At 44.0% G+C, this 15,192-nt stretch overlaps 1 protein-coding gene across 1 annotated transcript in view; it reads right to left on the bottom strand.

Annotated features, from left to right (window-relative positions):
* Positions 1–280: 280 nt before the first annotated feature.
* CHSY1 (chondroitin sulfate synthase 1) overlaps positions 281–15,192 on the bottom strand; it is a 97,548-nt gene continuing 82,636 nt past the window's right edge. The window contains exon 3 of the mRNA XM_028705343.2: positions 281–2,997. Coding sequence (XP_028561176.2) covers positions 1,405–2,997 — 1,593 coding nt within the window. The 3' untranslated portion in view covers positions 281–1,404. The remainder of the gene's footprint in view (positions 2,998–15,192) is intronic.

Here is a 15,192-nt window from a genome sequence, read left to right as displayed (position 1 = left end):
GGTGTGCCCTTGTAAGGTTCAGTGCCAAACTGCTTGTTTGTATTCAATCAGATGCATTTTATTTTGCAATGTGTGCGCATGTGTGTGCATGTGTCCAGCATGTGCACATATTTTACAAGTTTTTGCTCATCTGTGATTATCCAAAACACCCAAACAAATCCAGCTTCTATTCTCTTCCTCATTTGGAGGCATCAGAGGTTAGATCCAAAGGTTCCAGTTACTTTTTTTTTACTTTTTTAAAAGTGATTTTGGAAAATGAAAGAGAACGCTTTAGAAAGAATCTTTGGAGATCAGTTTACTGCAAAGTAAGAAGACGTACGCTACCTGTAACAGCATGAAAATGCAATACATTCCTAGGATACATAAATATTAATGACTAGCAGATATTAAAAATAAAAAGACAGAAGATCTAGAACAAAGTATATTAAATAAATTAAAGGCCTACCCAATACAGACAGCAAAAAACAAACTAATTAAGCAAAGGAAACATAGTAAATTGTTCCCATCGAAATACTGTAACTGGTGGGGGGGATGGATATTTCCCCAACACATTCAATTTCGAGTGTCTTGGTTTAAAGTTTGTTGCTTTTTATGGCAAAGAAATGTCATATTTCCCCCCCCCCCCCATTAACTAAAACACTGTTCTTTGCCATCAAGGCATCTACACAAGAGATCCAATTTAGAATGCAACACCTGCTGTGGAAATTTTTAAACATCAGATCCACATGTGGACCAAGAAAGAAAATACTTTTTGTTTTGTTTTGTTTTAAGCGAAGGTACACATTTATCAAGGTTGTGCTCAAATCTCCCCTTTTCCCTCAGTTGCTCGAAATACAATGAGCAAAAAATGGTACATTTTATGGTTGAAATATCAACCAGATTGAAAGATTCTTGTACATGAATTAACCAATACTGCCACTCTTGTTTACTTTGTTCAATTTTAAAAAAAATACAAGGAAGAATCCATTTACGTTGTTACCAATCCCAAGAGGGAAGAAATATTAAGGGAATCATTTGTGCCACTTAGCAATGGATAACTCCTGGGGAAACCCAAAGAATATAAGAGGGGGGCAGGGAAGTTTTCTTTTCTCTTTTTTTAAAAAGTCTTGTTTTATCAGGAAAAGGTAATTTATTTCAAGTCGTCAGAAATCAGGCAAGTTGTAATACTCAGCCACAAACGTTTGTTCGAAAAGGCAAAGGTTGATCACAGTTTTGTTCAGAAAAACACTCAGAAGGTCCTTGTAAGAAAACGATGGTTTCTAAAATATACCCTTGTGCGGTCTTTTTCTTAAAAAATCAACTATCAAAAAGTTTTCCAAAAAAATAAATTAGGGCAATAAAAAAAACGCAATAGGTAGTTTTTGTTTGTTTTGTTTTTGTTTCCTCTCCCAGCATAGCTGGATGTTAGGCTGTCCTCAGGGAACCATTAGCAATGCTGTTTTTCCCAAAGCTGGGCTCATTTTTTTGAAGCCACAGCTCAGCCAACTGTTGCGTAGACCCATAAGTTGATGCTTTGGAGCCCAAGCACATTTTATACTGTTTTGGATCAAGGTTGGGGTCACAAAAGACAGGATGGTGTACGTGGACAACTCCAACCTCTTGGCTCCGGAAAGTCTTTAGGCCAGCCTGGACAACTTTGTTAAACAAGTCGACATCCTCAAGACCCCAACCTTGGATAGAGACATCAAAACCACCAGCTCGAATAAGATCACCCTTGTAAATGCAGGCAATCCCAAAGCCATAGTTTCTCCAGAAGCCGGTTTTCTGGGTGAAGGCAAAGTGATTATCACTAGGAACTTTTCCACTATAGACAATCTTTGGATCGTACTGGCTAAAGATGACTGGGAAATAAATCTGTTGCCCTAAAACGGTGTTGGCTCTGCACCGCTGGAGAAAGTCTGCCGTAAACACCAAGTCGACATCGCAGAAAAACAACAAGGACTCGTTGCTGAACTGAGAGGACCCAACTTCTAGCGCCAGAGCTCGGGAAAATTCACCAGACACCGGCAAGATCTGCATGTCTGCCTTGGGGTATTTCAGGCGATAATCCCTCATCAGTTCAACCTGCCTGGCTTTGTCAGGGTTGGAGTCCGAATTGAAAAGCAGGACAACCAATTTGACGTTCTGATTAGGAATGAGGCAGGTCTTTTCAAAGTTCGCCATGAAGCGAGCAAACATGTCAAAGCGCCCAGACAAAGGAATCAAGATGTTGATCTTCTTGTCTTTGGGTTCCTTCTTCTCCGCTTTCGACTTACTCAGCTGGAATGGGACAAACATCTTGAGGGAATTGGAGAGGAAAGACAAAGACCCTGAATCCTGGTTGATCTTATTGGCCAGTTCTTTGGCATCTATCTCGTCGTGCTCCATAAACTGGACTTTGCTAAAGGTCTGTTGCAAGTATGCATGCCTGCGGACGGGAACCGTCATTTTCTTCCCCTTGTGCTTCTTGTACAAGAGCAGTAAGTCGAGAACGTATTCCGCCCCGTACATTGGATTCACCCTGCGATAGCCGTACTGGATCTCCTTGAAGTCTATGATCCGCCCTCTGGTCTTGGCGTTGGCGTTGATCATCTCCATGACCTGCATCACAATGTCGTCCAACGCCTCGCGCTGAGAGGAGTCCATCCCTCGACGAGGTGGCTGCCCATCTGCAGCGGAGTAAAGGTACTTCCCTGTGAGGAACTCCCACTCCAGAACATCCTCTCGTTGCCTCGGCTGAAACCGCATGAAGGAAGGCGCGATGCCCAGCTGAAGGTCATCCCTGTGGACTTCCGTACTGCTGTATTTGCTCACGAGGACGATTTCTCGGTGCAGCTGGATGGTCCGGTAGCGCAGCTCTGCTATTTTGCGACTAAGCATGTAGCTATGGAGCCTGTATTGGTAGGGCGGGCTCTTGTTTGGGTGCAAGGTGATCGCCCTGTGGATCTTGCTATTACGGAGGTCTTTGATGTAACCTTTTTTGTTCTGCTCGTAGTTTTCGTAAAATAGCTGCTGCATCTAAGAAAACAGGGGGAGGGGAGAGAGAATGTTACTATGTAAGAATGGATAAAGTAGCCAATCACCCTACACATTTGCTTACATGAATAGAAGGGCTTTTAAGATAAGCTCTTCCCTGCTCTTTAAGCATAGGTTTTAGCAATATCAGCGGCTACTCAAAAGGAATTAAGAGGATTATGGATTGTAGACCAGTGAGAAGCAAACATCTACTATACTACAGTCCAGAGATTAGCATAACCTGTTCCACCAATTGCATTGAGACTGTCTTCCCAAGGGACCATGCAAGAAGCCTTTCCTGCTAGTACACATAAATATATTTTCATTACAATAAAAGGAAAAGAAGTTAAAGCAGTAAACATGCCACTGCAATGGACTATCACAAGAGGAAGTGATGGCCACCAACATGGATGACTCTGAAAGGGAGTTCATGGGGGGGGGGGGAATAAGGCGATCAATGGCTCCTAGATACCATGGCTATGTTTTCCCTTCACTGTTGGAGGCACTGTGTCTCTGAAAAGCAGCGCTGGGGAACACAAGAGGGGAGAGGTGCTCTTGTGCTCTGGTCTTGCTTTCGGGCTCCCACAGACATCTTCCTGGCCACTGTGAGAACAGGATGATGGGCTAGATGGATGGTACGTTAGTCTGATCCAGCAATGCACTTCTTCTGTTCTTACTACTCATAGCCATCTTTGTCCTATCTTCTACACTAAAAAGCCAGGCATATTTCTGATGCATATGACATGGCAAAAGGTCTTTTAAATCCAGTACTGTATCATGATTTTTTTAAAAAAAATCTTGCCCTCGAGCAACAGTAAAATGCGCCCTTCTTCCTGCAAACAGTGAAATGAGCTGACCAAAAAATTAGCCATCTATGAAGGAACAGTCACCTTTCAGTTGCCAATCCACCAATGAGACAGTTGGGTTCATTCCACTAGCTCTGCTGAAAAGAATAGCTTTGTTGGATTCCTCCTGTCCCTAAACCAGGCATGGCCAAATTTGGCCTTCCATTTGTTTTGGGCCTACAACCCCCATCATCCCTAGCTAACAGGACCAGTGGTCAGGGATGATGGGAATTGTAGTCCCAAAACAGCTGGAGAGCCAAATTGGCCATGCCTGCACTGTTTCCATTCAAGCTAAGCATTATAATAATTACTATGTAACTTAAACCAACTAACTAACTAACTAATCACCAGTGCCTGAGAGTTAGCTTGTTTTCCTCTTTCCTCCTCACCCCTTTTTCCTTTTGTGATGTCTTTTAGATTGTACACCTCCAAACAGGGATCCAGCAGGGCTTTCAATATGAGCAATTCCCCTCTATCAGTCTTGCCTTGTACTAAATCTCATCTAAATTGTGGGTGGGCTGAGATAAAACTATCCACCTCCCATCTACCAGGAGGCTGCCTGCTAGGCCTCTGCAATATTCTGTGCTCTGCCTCTTCCTAACTGGTCTCTGCTGTTCTCTCTCCCTCCCTCTCTGTTGCTGCATAAGGGGGGGGGGGTGTTGCCGTATAACTTCAAGTGTGACTGGATTGCTGCAACCTAACCAAGTATTGGGACGTGGGTGGCGCTGTGGGTAAAAGCCTCAGCGCCTAGGGCTTGCCGATCGCAAGGTCGGCAGTTCGAATCCCCGCGGCAGGGTGCGCTCCCGTTGCTCGGTCCCAGCGCCTGCCAACCTAGCAGTTCGAAAGCACCCCCGGGTGCAAGTAGATAAATAGGGACCGCTTACTAGCGGGAAGGTAAACGGCGTTTCCGTGTGCGGCTCTGGCTCACCAGAGCAGCGATGTCACGCTGGCCACATGACCCGGAAGTGTCTCCGGACAGCGCTGGCCCCCGGCCTCTTAAGTGAAATGGGCGCACAACCCTAGAGTCTGTCAAGACTGGCCCGTACAGGCAGGGGTACCTTTACCTTTACCTTTAACCAAGTATTGTCTGCTTTGAGATGAGAACAGTAACTCATGCAGAGATTCAACACACAGTCTTATATGGGGACAGGCATTTCTAGTGTGTTCCTTTATTTAGAATGCCTGTCCCCATATAAGACTGTGTGTTGAATCTCTGCATGAGCTCCTGTTCTCATCTCAAAGCAGACAATACTTGGTTAGGTAGCCTTGACCTGGTCTAAGGCAGCTTCCTACTTAAACATTCTAAAAGCACACATTTCAGGGGCAAAAATGGCCTCCAATTTTAGTTGAGATCTTTGCTTTTAAGATCAGAATTGTGGAAAACACTGGCTTACATAAGCCAGTGGCTTCCTTTAAAAGGATGGCTTTGGGGATAATGATATGACTTGGGCCAGGAACAGGCTGGGAGGAAAACAAAGGCGAGTCTGCTTGAGGGGGTCTCAGATACCAAAGCAACAGAAACAGCCGCAGTCTCTGTCCTATATTCAGATGTATCAAGTACTTTCCACTGGTATCGGGAAACAGCCATGGGAAGTGCAGGCATCTCAAAGCTATACAATATTGATGGCAGGAGATAAACATGGGGGCTCAAGTTAAGCTTGGCAGGCATAAATATTTATGGCTAAATGAATTCAAACACCTGCAAAGTCACAGCCACCTAGCTCAGCCAGGCAGGACAGCCGAGATGCATCAAGTGTCAGGAAGACAAGGTTGCCAGGGTGTGAACTGATAAGTATGTGGCATCAATGGGTGGAGCCAGGCCAAGTCTGGACTGGACAAGGGTGGAGCTGGGTGGTTCAGGGACGTAAGGAGAATGGCGACAAGGGGACGGGGTCTTTTGGGGATGGCACCTAACCTATGGAACCCTCTCTTGGGGAGGCTTGCTGGGTACCTACACTAATGTATTTTAGGCTGCTCCCTATTTATGTTTTAACTGTTTTAAATTTAAAATTGGGATCTGCTGGTGAAGGGCATGCAATATTAATAACATAATATAATACACTGTAACACTGATGACACTAAATAAAAACATATGAAAATCAATCAGTGATCTTGGTTTGGTTAAAAAAAGGGGAAAGATATTAAGTTTTGTATTTTTCTCTATAAACCTTCATAAAATTTAATAATAATAATGATAACCACAGCAGCCCACAAAACCAGCTAGAGAAGAAACAAGAAAGGGTCTGTATGGACCATACAATCCCTCGAAGCAAAACTTTCGTTATTTTCAAAAGCAACGTTACGTGTGCAACTTTTACTTTAGCCTAAGATTTATTTTGAAATGCAATTCATGGTTTGCATAAGGAAATAAAGCAAGTAAGTGGTGGTGAGGACGGGACGTGAACAGAAAACCAAACCCTCTATAGCCCTGAGGCATTGAATCCAATAAGCAGTCAACAGAGTATGGAAACAGCCCCAACAGGAAATTAATAGAAGCCAACACACTTTGTTGATTACACAACTGCATTTTAACAAGCTACCAATGGTCTAGTCTAGATGTTATGAAACACAGGGTTGCAAGGTTAGGTATGGGTTATTTGCAGCTAGCCTGCTTTTTTTTATGAATGACTAATGTCAACCACTGAGCAGGACCACATGGGAAGAAATGGCAAGTGTGGCCTTCAGGAATGGACTTTCCTTTTTGCACATGAACAGTTCAAGAGGATCTGGGGAATGAGGAGGAAGGGTGGGATCTCATCCTTCTTCTCTAGTGGTTGGACATCAATAGTAAGACAGTGACAGAGAGAGGGACAAAATCCAACCACCCAGAGGACTAGTCCCTCTCGCTATACAATATTGGCAAAGCCTCATCCTGCATAATAGTGGTTCCTTCCAGAACCCAGAGAACAGCTACAAGGTTGTGAAGAAGAGCTACCATTGCAGTGTTGTACATTCTTGAAAACTGCTGCTGATACAACTGGAATTGGGCTTCAACCATCAATCAAAAACACAGCACATTAACGTTACACTTGTTTAGCTGGAAACAGAGCCTGCTGAGTCCAAACGATATGTCTTCCCAAGAAAGAGCCCATGGAATTGGAGTCTGAGATTCTGTACCAAGAAAACCAGAATTCTGCCAACTGCAGAAATTAAATAATTAATTCTGAAAGGGTTACAGTTGTGAATGTAGTAATCTGGTTTTGCTAATCATGGGGAACTCCATCCCCCTCAAGTCCTGGAAATCCTGTTCAGCCACTTCTCTTTGAATTTTCAGTAGGTAAAACTCATATATTTAAACCAAATGTGCTAGAAACTTGCTTTTTTATTTAACCGAGTTTGTCACAGAGATGAATTCTGAGACTTCTATCACTTTCTTCACTCCTCAGCACACATATGTGAACACACACACCCTAGTCAGACCCGATGGCCCAAGAGCTTAACATTTGTATTTGAAGAGAACACTTTTTTTTGAAAGAGGACAGAAGTCCTGAAGATGCAAACCTGCCTAGTCCTTTACTGCTTCATATATGCAAGTATTTTCTTTTTACTGAAAGGAGTAGTGTTGATTTTTAATACCACCCCACAAACACACATTTGGCTACTTCCAAATCCAGCAGGAAACATTCAACAGTGTGGAATGCCTTCCCCCTCCACACCACAAGCTTTCAGATGACCCTCTCTCCCTCCTAGCACAATGCATTTTCCAGCCCTACACATTTACCGGAACCCGCTTCTCCGAAAAGCATGTTTAGAATAGAGTCTCATGGTCATCAGCACAACCAAGCGTGGGTTTCTATATAGAAGGTTGCAGAGAGCCCACAGATAGAATGAGAGAACTATTCCTCATTGCTTCCAGGTTGGGTGGTTTTCAAAGGCTGCATATGCAAGGACTTGACAATGATTCATCTGCCTCAGAACATAGGCATCATGGTTAGTACCCACTGATAGCTTTGTTCTCCATGATGGCTATGTTCACTCTCCACTGTTGGAGGCAGTAGGTCTCTGAATACCACTTGCCAAGACTCACAAGTGGAGAAAGTGCTGTTGCACTCAGGTCCCTCTTGCAGGTGACCCATAGGTATTTTGGCTGGCTACTATTACAACAGGATGTTGAAGTAGGATGTCTTTGGTCTGATCCAGAAGGGCTCTTCATACGTTCAGGAGTTTCATGTAGATGCTGAATAGCATGGGCAATGAGATGGAATTGTGATGCACAGACCCTCCAGTGTCCCTACTTTCCAGAGACAGTCCTAGATTTACAGAAGCCATCCCAGTTTCTGGTCCCATAAGGTCCTGCTTTTCCTTAGGACATCCCTATTTTCACCAGAGAAATGTTGGAGGGTATGGAGTTATGTGACACCCCCCCCCTCCCGGAACCAAGAAAATAAATAACGATACAACCTTTAGAAGACATCTAAAGGATAGGGAAAGTTTTTTAATGTTTAATTAAATAATGTTCTTATATATGTTGGAAGCCACTCAGAGTGTGTGGGGCAACCCAGTCAGGTGGACAGGGAATAATAATAATAATAATAATAATAATAATAATAGAATAGGACATCTCATCCCTATTTTCATCAGAGAAATGTAGGAGAGTATTAATGTATCCTAAAACCTAAAGAATATAGGGTTGAACAATAATCTCCTAGTCCTGCTGTCTGGAACCAGCCTTACAGGAACGACTGAAACCAGCACAACACAAGTGCCTATAACTCTCCTTTTGGGCTACCATCTCCAAAGGATACCATGGCCAAAACTGTCAAAAGCCCCTGAGAAGTTCTGCAGAACTAACTTCACATCTTCCACTGCTGTGTCGCAATTCAGGGTAAGAAGACCAAGAAGAGGCCACACTTTGCCTGAGTAGTAGGGCGAACCCCTCGCTGCCTTGTGTTGCTGCAATACTGCAGGGCGATTAGAACAAAATGGTGCCAATCAACAGTGACAAGGAAGCTGACCATTATGGCTTCAGAGTTAACAGCCACAGAAGAAATGAATTAAACCGGTATTTTATACTGGCCTCCCTTAACTCTGCACGGCTTATTTCAGAGTAGAATCTGCGCAGAATTACACTTTAAATGCATGGCATGAAGTTCTTCCTTGAGGGAGGCATAGCCTACCCAACAAGCTCAACACCTCTTCCTAGGAGATACTTCAGCTCAGCATTCGTAGTAGGCAATATGCCTTTCTCATTGAGAAACCCCTAAGCTTTTGAGGATTGCCAGAGACAGTTTGAGACCCACTGGGCTAATGTTTACTTTTAACCCACCAGAGCGCCTCTCTCCCTTCTCTCTCTCTCTCTCTCTCTCTCTCTCTCTCTCTCTCTCTCTCTGATGATAAGATAATATTTCTCTCTGATAATATCTCTCTCTGATGTATCTCCCCTTCACTGGAAACTGAATATTGTCGTTGTAGGAACCTTTGGCTCAGGCTCAAAATACTTTTCACTGAAAAGTTTGTGTTACATTCACTTCCAATGCAAAATCCCCTCCCCCTTTTGCAAGCTTTCAATTTTTTTGCCATTTCAGTGCATTGGGGGGGGGGGACGGACAGCTGCTGGGGGTGGTGGTGGGGTAATAAAGTCAGTTTATACTGAGATGAGCAGACAGCCAAAGAATACCCCTGGAACAGGAGCCCTCTACTGCAGCTCCATATTTTAACTCCTTCTTCCTAAAAAGAACGCAGTGTCTAAAAAGCAGCTTTCGATGAGCTGGTGTTTTGAGCACATTTACAAACTTTCAAAAGGTTTGCTTTGAATCACAATATAAACTGTCCAGCTCGTATCTATGGTACAGAGTCAGTTGTGACACACTGGTAGCCTTAAAAAAAAGTGATGGATAAGAGGGTATCGACTCTCTCCCTTGCTTGGTCAGGTAGGGTCAGTACTCACAGTCCCCAGGCAACCTGGGAAATGACTGGTGCCAAAGCAGAACGACAGGTTTGTACCATGTCCAGATAAAGGGTGTGTGATTTGCTAGCAGGCAAACACCTGGATTTTGTTGGTTATAATGTGTGGGGAGGGGGGGATAAATCACTATAAAACAATTGGCATTGATTTGCCACTGGGTCCCCACAGGCTAATCCAAAAGTCTTGCTAACCATATCTGGTTTTCAGGTTAGCCTGCTAGTAGGTTAAAGGGAAAGCTACTTGAGCAAGGAGAAAGACAGTCAACGATGCTTGGGCACAGCAACTTAAGTTGGGTGGAGGGGAGAAAAATCTTCATTTTTATTGTGTTTGCATAAGAGACAATGTAGTAATGGAATTTGACAAGAAGAAACTATACTGTCATCTTTAGGTCCAGATGTGGAAAAAGGCATCCAATAAGCACATGTGGTTTAGCTTACCGCATGTGGATTCGTGCTCCTCTCTCTGATTTATTTATTTACTATCCAAAAGGCCCGCCAATTTTGATGGGAAGGAGAGCCAGGCCTTTCCTGAGACCCACTTCCCCAGCCTCCCATCTGTAGCTGAGGCCACTGAGCTTGAGGCTTCTAGACCCCCACACTGCCTTTGCTTTCCTTTCAAACCAGGAAGTGTCCAAAAGGGCTCCCCCTTCCCACCACTAGCCTACAGCTGCCTTTCGGAGAGGCATTCCTCCCCATGGAAAGACCAGGACACTCAAGGAAAGAGCAGCTCTTGGCGCAAAGACACACACACAAAGACAACAACTGCACAGGTGAATATGGTCCCCAGCGTACTCCACGGAAGACATTTGTGAAGGGGGGGGATGTTATACTGTTTGCAGGTGTGTGTGTGTGTGTGTGTGTGTGTGTGTGTGTGTGTGTGTTTTATCTGTAAGAACTGCTTAGGTTAGGGCCTGCTTTGAACAGTTTTTGCCAAGCAGTATAAAACTCTTTCCTTGACAAAAAGAGTATTCTCAAAATGTCCTGGGAGCCATATCCATGTGTGCAGCTGTGCCTGGGAGCTGTTTTTGGAAACACCTCCTGTCCTCAGCTGCCTCCCAGACTGCAGCCCATTCATTTTCCCCTATAGAACTCAATGGGAGCCAGTGAGGGCAAACCCAGCCCCCACCTGCTCTAGGATTTGTGGGGTTTTTTTGAGCAGGCACGAGTGTGGCGGGAGGTAAGAGCAAAGTGGAAGACTGCATGAGGGTTGATCAGAAAGGCCACAATGTAGCTTTTATCCCAGTCGGTTTTTGAATTGGATCTTATTTTCATTTTGTCATGGACTAGCTGGTTGCAGAGAAGTGGTGGGAGGCACCAACTGGGGAACCCCCAAGGGTACCCCCAGGGGGAAAGAAGGCTCAGAGCCAGGGAGTGGTGGTGGGACAACAATGAGTGGTCAGAGGGAGAAGAGGGAGCAGACTGGGAGGAGATGCTGGAAGCTGAAGAGGTAACAGGGTTTCGTGAGCAGGAAGAGTCTTTGGCAGAGAGCAGTGCAGAATCAGAAGCGGCAGCAGAAAGGGGTCAGGAGGCAGAGCGCAGGCAGGCTACCAAAGAAGCTAGGGAATCTCTCCCTCCTGCTGGGACCAGCTCCCTTCCTCTCTCTCTTTTTTTTTTAATAATAATATTTTATTAGAAATTTCCAAAGAATTAACAACCAAACAGAAAAAACCACAAAAAAGAACAGACAAACATCAAAAATCCAAACAATAAAACATCAAAAAAAAAAGAAAAAATACAAAAAAGAATACAGAAAAAAAGTATAGCATAAAAAAGAACACTCTTTCATTTTGATAACTTTCAGAACCTTATTCTCTTTACTTCCACCCGCCTTCCCTTCTTGTATTCTATTTTAAAAATTAATTCAGCAAGATCATTAGTTATTCATTTTTAAGCCTTTGTCCATCTCTTTAAAGTCTATTTAACTTAATTGCTAAAACCCCTTCATTTCATTTTCAGAGCCCTTAGCATTCATAAATTTTACAATATTTTTGAAGATAAACTTTAAACTTCTTCCAGTCCTCTTCCACCTGCTCCTCTCCTTGATCTCGGATTCTGCCAGTCATTTCTGCCAGTTCCACCAGCTCCCTTCCTCTCTGGTCTCCCAGAATACACAGAGAAATAGAGAGGGCAAAGCAAAGAGAGACAAGACGAAGGATGCCAGGGAAGGAACCAGGGGATGAACCTTCAAGAGCAGTGGGAAGGCAGGGACCTTCAGTCATCACAACTTCCTCATTGGGGTCAAGGCCTGCTGGGAAGAGTTGGTGTGATCCCTAGGCCTGCGCTGTTTGGGTTTCTTTGAATTTCACTGGGTGTTTTATGGCTGACCTGCCCCTGACTCTGGCTCCTGACATTTTTAATATATCCAACTGTTTAATATAAGCTTTTATTGTACTGTGAAATCCCTTTCAGATGTTCCATAGTAAGGCTTCATGAACGAAATGAACAAATAAATAATATTTTGATATTGATAACAATTTGCTGAATACATTGCCCATTGGTATGGACTCAAGTCGTGCCTATTGTCTATTTTTGATTATTTTAATGCAGAACTTGTGTGTAAACTTCTGGCAATTTACTTGTAGGTTGCTCCTCATTTCATTATAGCTCAGGGTGGAAGGAGGCCTCATGTTTTTCTTCAAATATCTGTTAAATAAGGTTTGCTCTCCAAATAACTAGGGAAACAGCCAGGAGAATGGACTTTGCATCCACTTGGTGGATGTACGTTTCAGGCATACGTGGATGGCACATTAGTGCGGAAAACAATTTTACTTGTTATTAACCATATGTGTTCAATGCTGTAACAAATGTTCCTTTAGCATCCTTTCCTTTCATCCTCAGACTTGATTTAGCTGCAGGATTTTCCCTATTTATGTGCTCTCAGCTCTGTATCCCCTCATAGTGTAATGATGGTGAACCCTTGTTTTGTTCTGTATTTTAAAGTTCCCTGTGATTTCTCTGTATTTCTCCTTTGATTCTCCAATATAATATTTGAAAACCAATAACAATAACAGCAGCAGCAGCAGCAGCAGCAGCAACAAGAAGAAGAAGAAGAAGAAGAAGAAGAAGAAGAAGAAGAAGAAGAAGAGGAGGAGGAGGAGGAGGAGTTTGGATTTGATATCCCGCCTTTCACTCCCCTTCAGGAGTCTCAAAGCGGCTAGCATTCTCCTTTCCCTTCCTCCCCCACAACAAACACTCTGTGAGGTGAGTGGGGCTGAGAGACTTCAGAGAAGTGTGACTGGCCCAATGTCACCCAGCAGCTGCATGTGGAGGAGCGGAGACAAGAACCCGGTTCCCCAGATTACGAGACTACCGCTCTTAACCACTACACCACACTGGCTCTCCAATTCCACCCACCAGAAGACAAGTCTCAAATACTAGGAGACACAGCTGATTAGAGCAAGATTCAGAAAGATTTGTGATACATAAAATAGGAAAAAGGTTTTAGACTATGATATACAAACATACCAATTTGTGCAGCAACCAATTACACAAACACAAATTTGGTGGTGTTTGGAAGGACTAAGCTGTATCTAGCAGAATAAACAGTTTTTAACTGTGGGCTCTAAAGTGCTGCTGATGATGTTTTTCTTCTTATTGGTGCCTGTGAAAGGCTCCCAGAATTTCCTTCCTTGCGGTGCCTTGAGCTTGATGAAGCTACCAAGAGCTCTAAGAAGGAAGCCAGCTCTCTGAAGAGAAACTTTACAGTAAGGGAAGCCCAAGGTCACTCAATTCCCAAGGCATTTCAAATCCAGCTGTGAATTGGAAAAGTTGAACGGGCTCCAGTTTAATCTTTCATTTACATTATTACGCAATGACCTCATGAAGCGATGTTTTTCCCCCCTCGTCCAATCAGCAGAAAAGCCGTGAGATTTATATTTACTGGGAAACTAATTAGGCTAAAACAGAATTTTCACCCCCACTCCCCCTTGCATTTGGGGAGGGGGAATAAACCCTACACCATCTTTCAGAAGCAAGATCCTTCCTTCTGTTCCAAGTGCCAAGCTAGAAGCTATCTTTTGGAACCGGGATTTAAAAGGAGAAAGACTGAGAATACATTTTTTTAAAGCTCCCATTTCTTACTTACAAACACACCCAGACACTTGAAGTCAGAAAAAACCCACAAATGACTGATAATTGTCAGCCTACTTTTAAACACAGCTGCCAAACAACCACACTGTGCTTGATAAAATAGCTTTGTGAAACTTAAAAAATTGAATATTGCCTATGGTAACTAAATGGGTCCAACAAAATGCTTTGGGTGGCGCTGTGGGTTAAACCACAGAGCCTAGCACTTGCTGATCAGGAGGTCGGTGGTTCGAATCCCCGTGACAGGGTGAGCTCCTGTTGCTTGGTCCCTGCTCCTGCCAACCTAGCAGTTCTAAAGCACGTCAAAGTGCAACTAGATAAATAGGTACCGCTCCGGCGGGAAGGTAAACGGTGTTTCCGTGTGCTGCTCTGGTTCGCCAGAAGCGGCTTAGTCATGCTGGCCACATGACCTGGATTGGCTCCCTCGGCCAATAAAGCCAGATGAGCGCCGCAACCCCAGAGCCGGTCACGACTGGACCTAATGGTCAGGGGTCCCTTTACCTTTTATTTACCTTCTATGATGTGTACAACCACAATACACTCTTCTATTAAAGTGTCTGTTGTTGTTGTTGTTTAGTCGTTTAGTCATGTCCGACTCTTCGTGACCCCATGGACCAGAGCATGCCAGGCACTTCTGTCTTCCACTGCCTCCCGCAGTTTGGTCAAACTCATGCGGGTAACCTCGAAAACACTATCCAACCATCTTGTCTTCTGTCGCCCCCTTCTCCGTGTGCCCTCCATCTTTCCCAGCATCAGTGTCTTCTCCAGGGAGTCTTCTCTTCTCATGAGGTGGCCAAAGTATTGGAGCCTCAGCTTCACAATCTGTCCTTCCAGTGAGCATTAAAGTGCCTACACAACCTAAAAACGAGTTGCTTTTCCATTTGATCTAATACAGAATTCTGAGTAGCCTGAAGGCTTGCAGTTTACACCAATCTAGCTAACTTTCCATATCCAGACATTTGGAACCAGATATATCCATGTCTATATCTGAGGATAGGGATGGGGATATAGTTCAAGGCCTTCGTATTCTGGAGATTGTTTGTGTGGTGCTCCATCACCAGCGTTGGCATGTGTTACCAGTTCAATCACATGCATCTGGGCTGCATTCTGGAGTGTACATTTAAAGGGCTGCACATGAGTCCTGCCATAAACCATTGCCTGATAACAGCAGAGAACGGCAATACAGAAACCACACAAGCTTCCTCATTATCCGGGAAACATCCTTTGCATTGTAAGAAGTCACACACTTTGCTGCCACCTGCCCAGTGAGATCTTTCATTCAGAGCACGGCTGGCCTTATAGCAACAATGCAAAGGCATAGGAGGTTTCCGGCTTCAACTGGAAGATGGGTGAAAATTGCAAT

The sequence above is a fragment of the Podarcis muralis genome, chromosome 14, assembly GCF_964188315.1.
Source record: "Podarcis muralis chromosome 14, rPodMur119.hap1.1, whole genome shotgun sequence".
NCBI classification, from domain to species: Eukaryota; Metazoa; Chordata; class Lepidosauria; order Squamata; family Lacertidae; genus Podarcis; species Podarcis muralis.
Note: the sequence above shows the minus strand (reverse complement) of the source record. Positions and strands in the feature narration are given on the sequence as shown.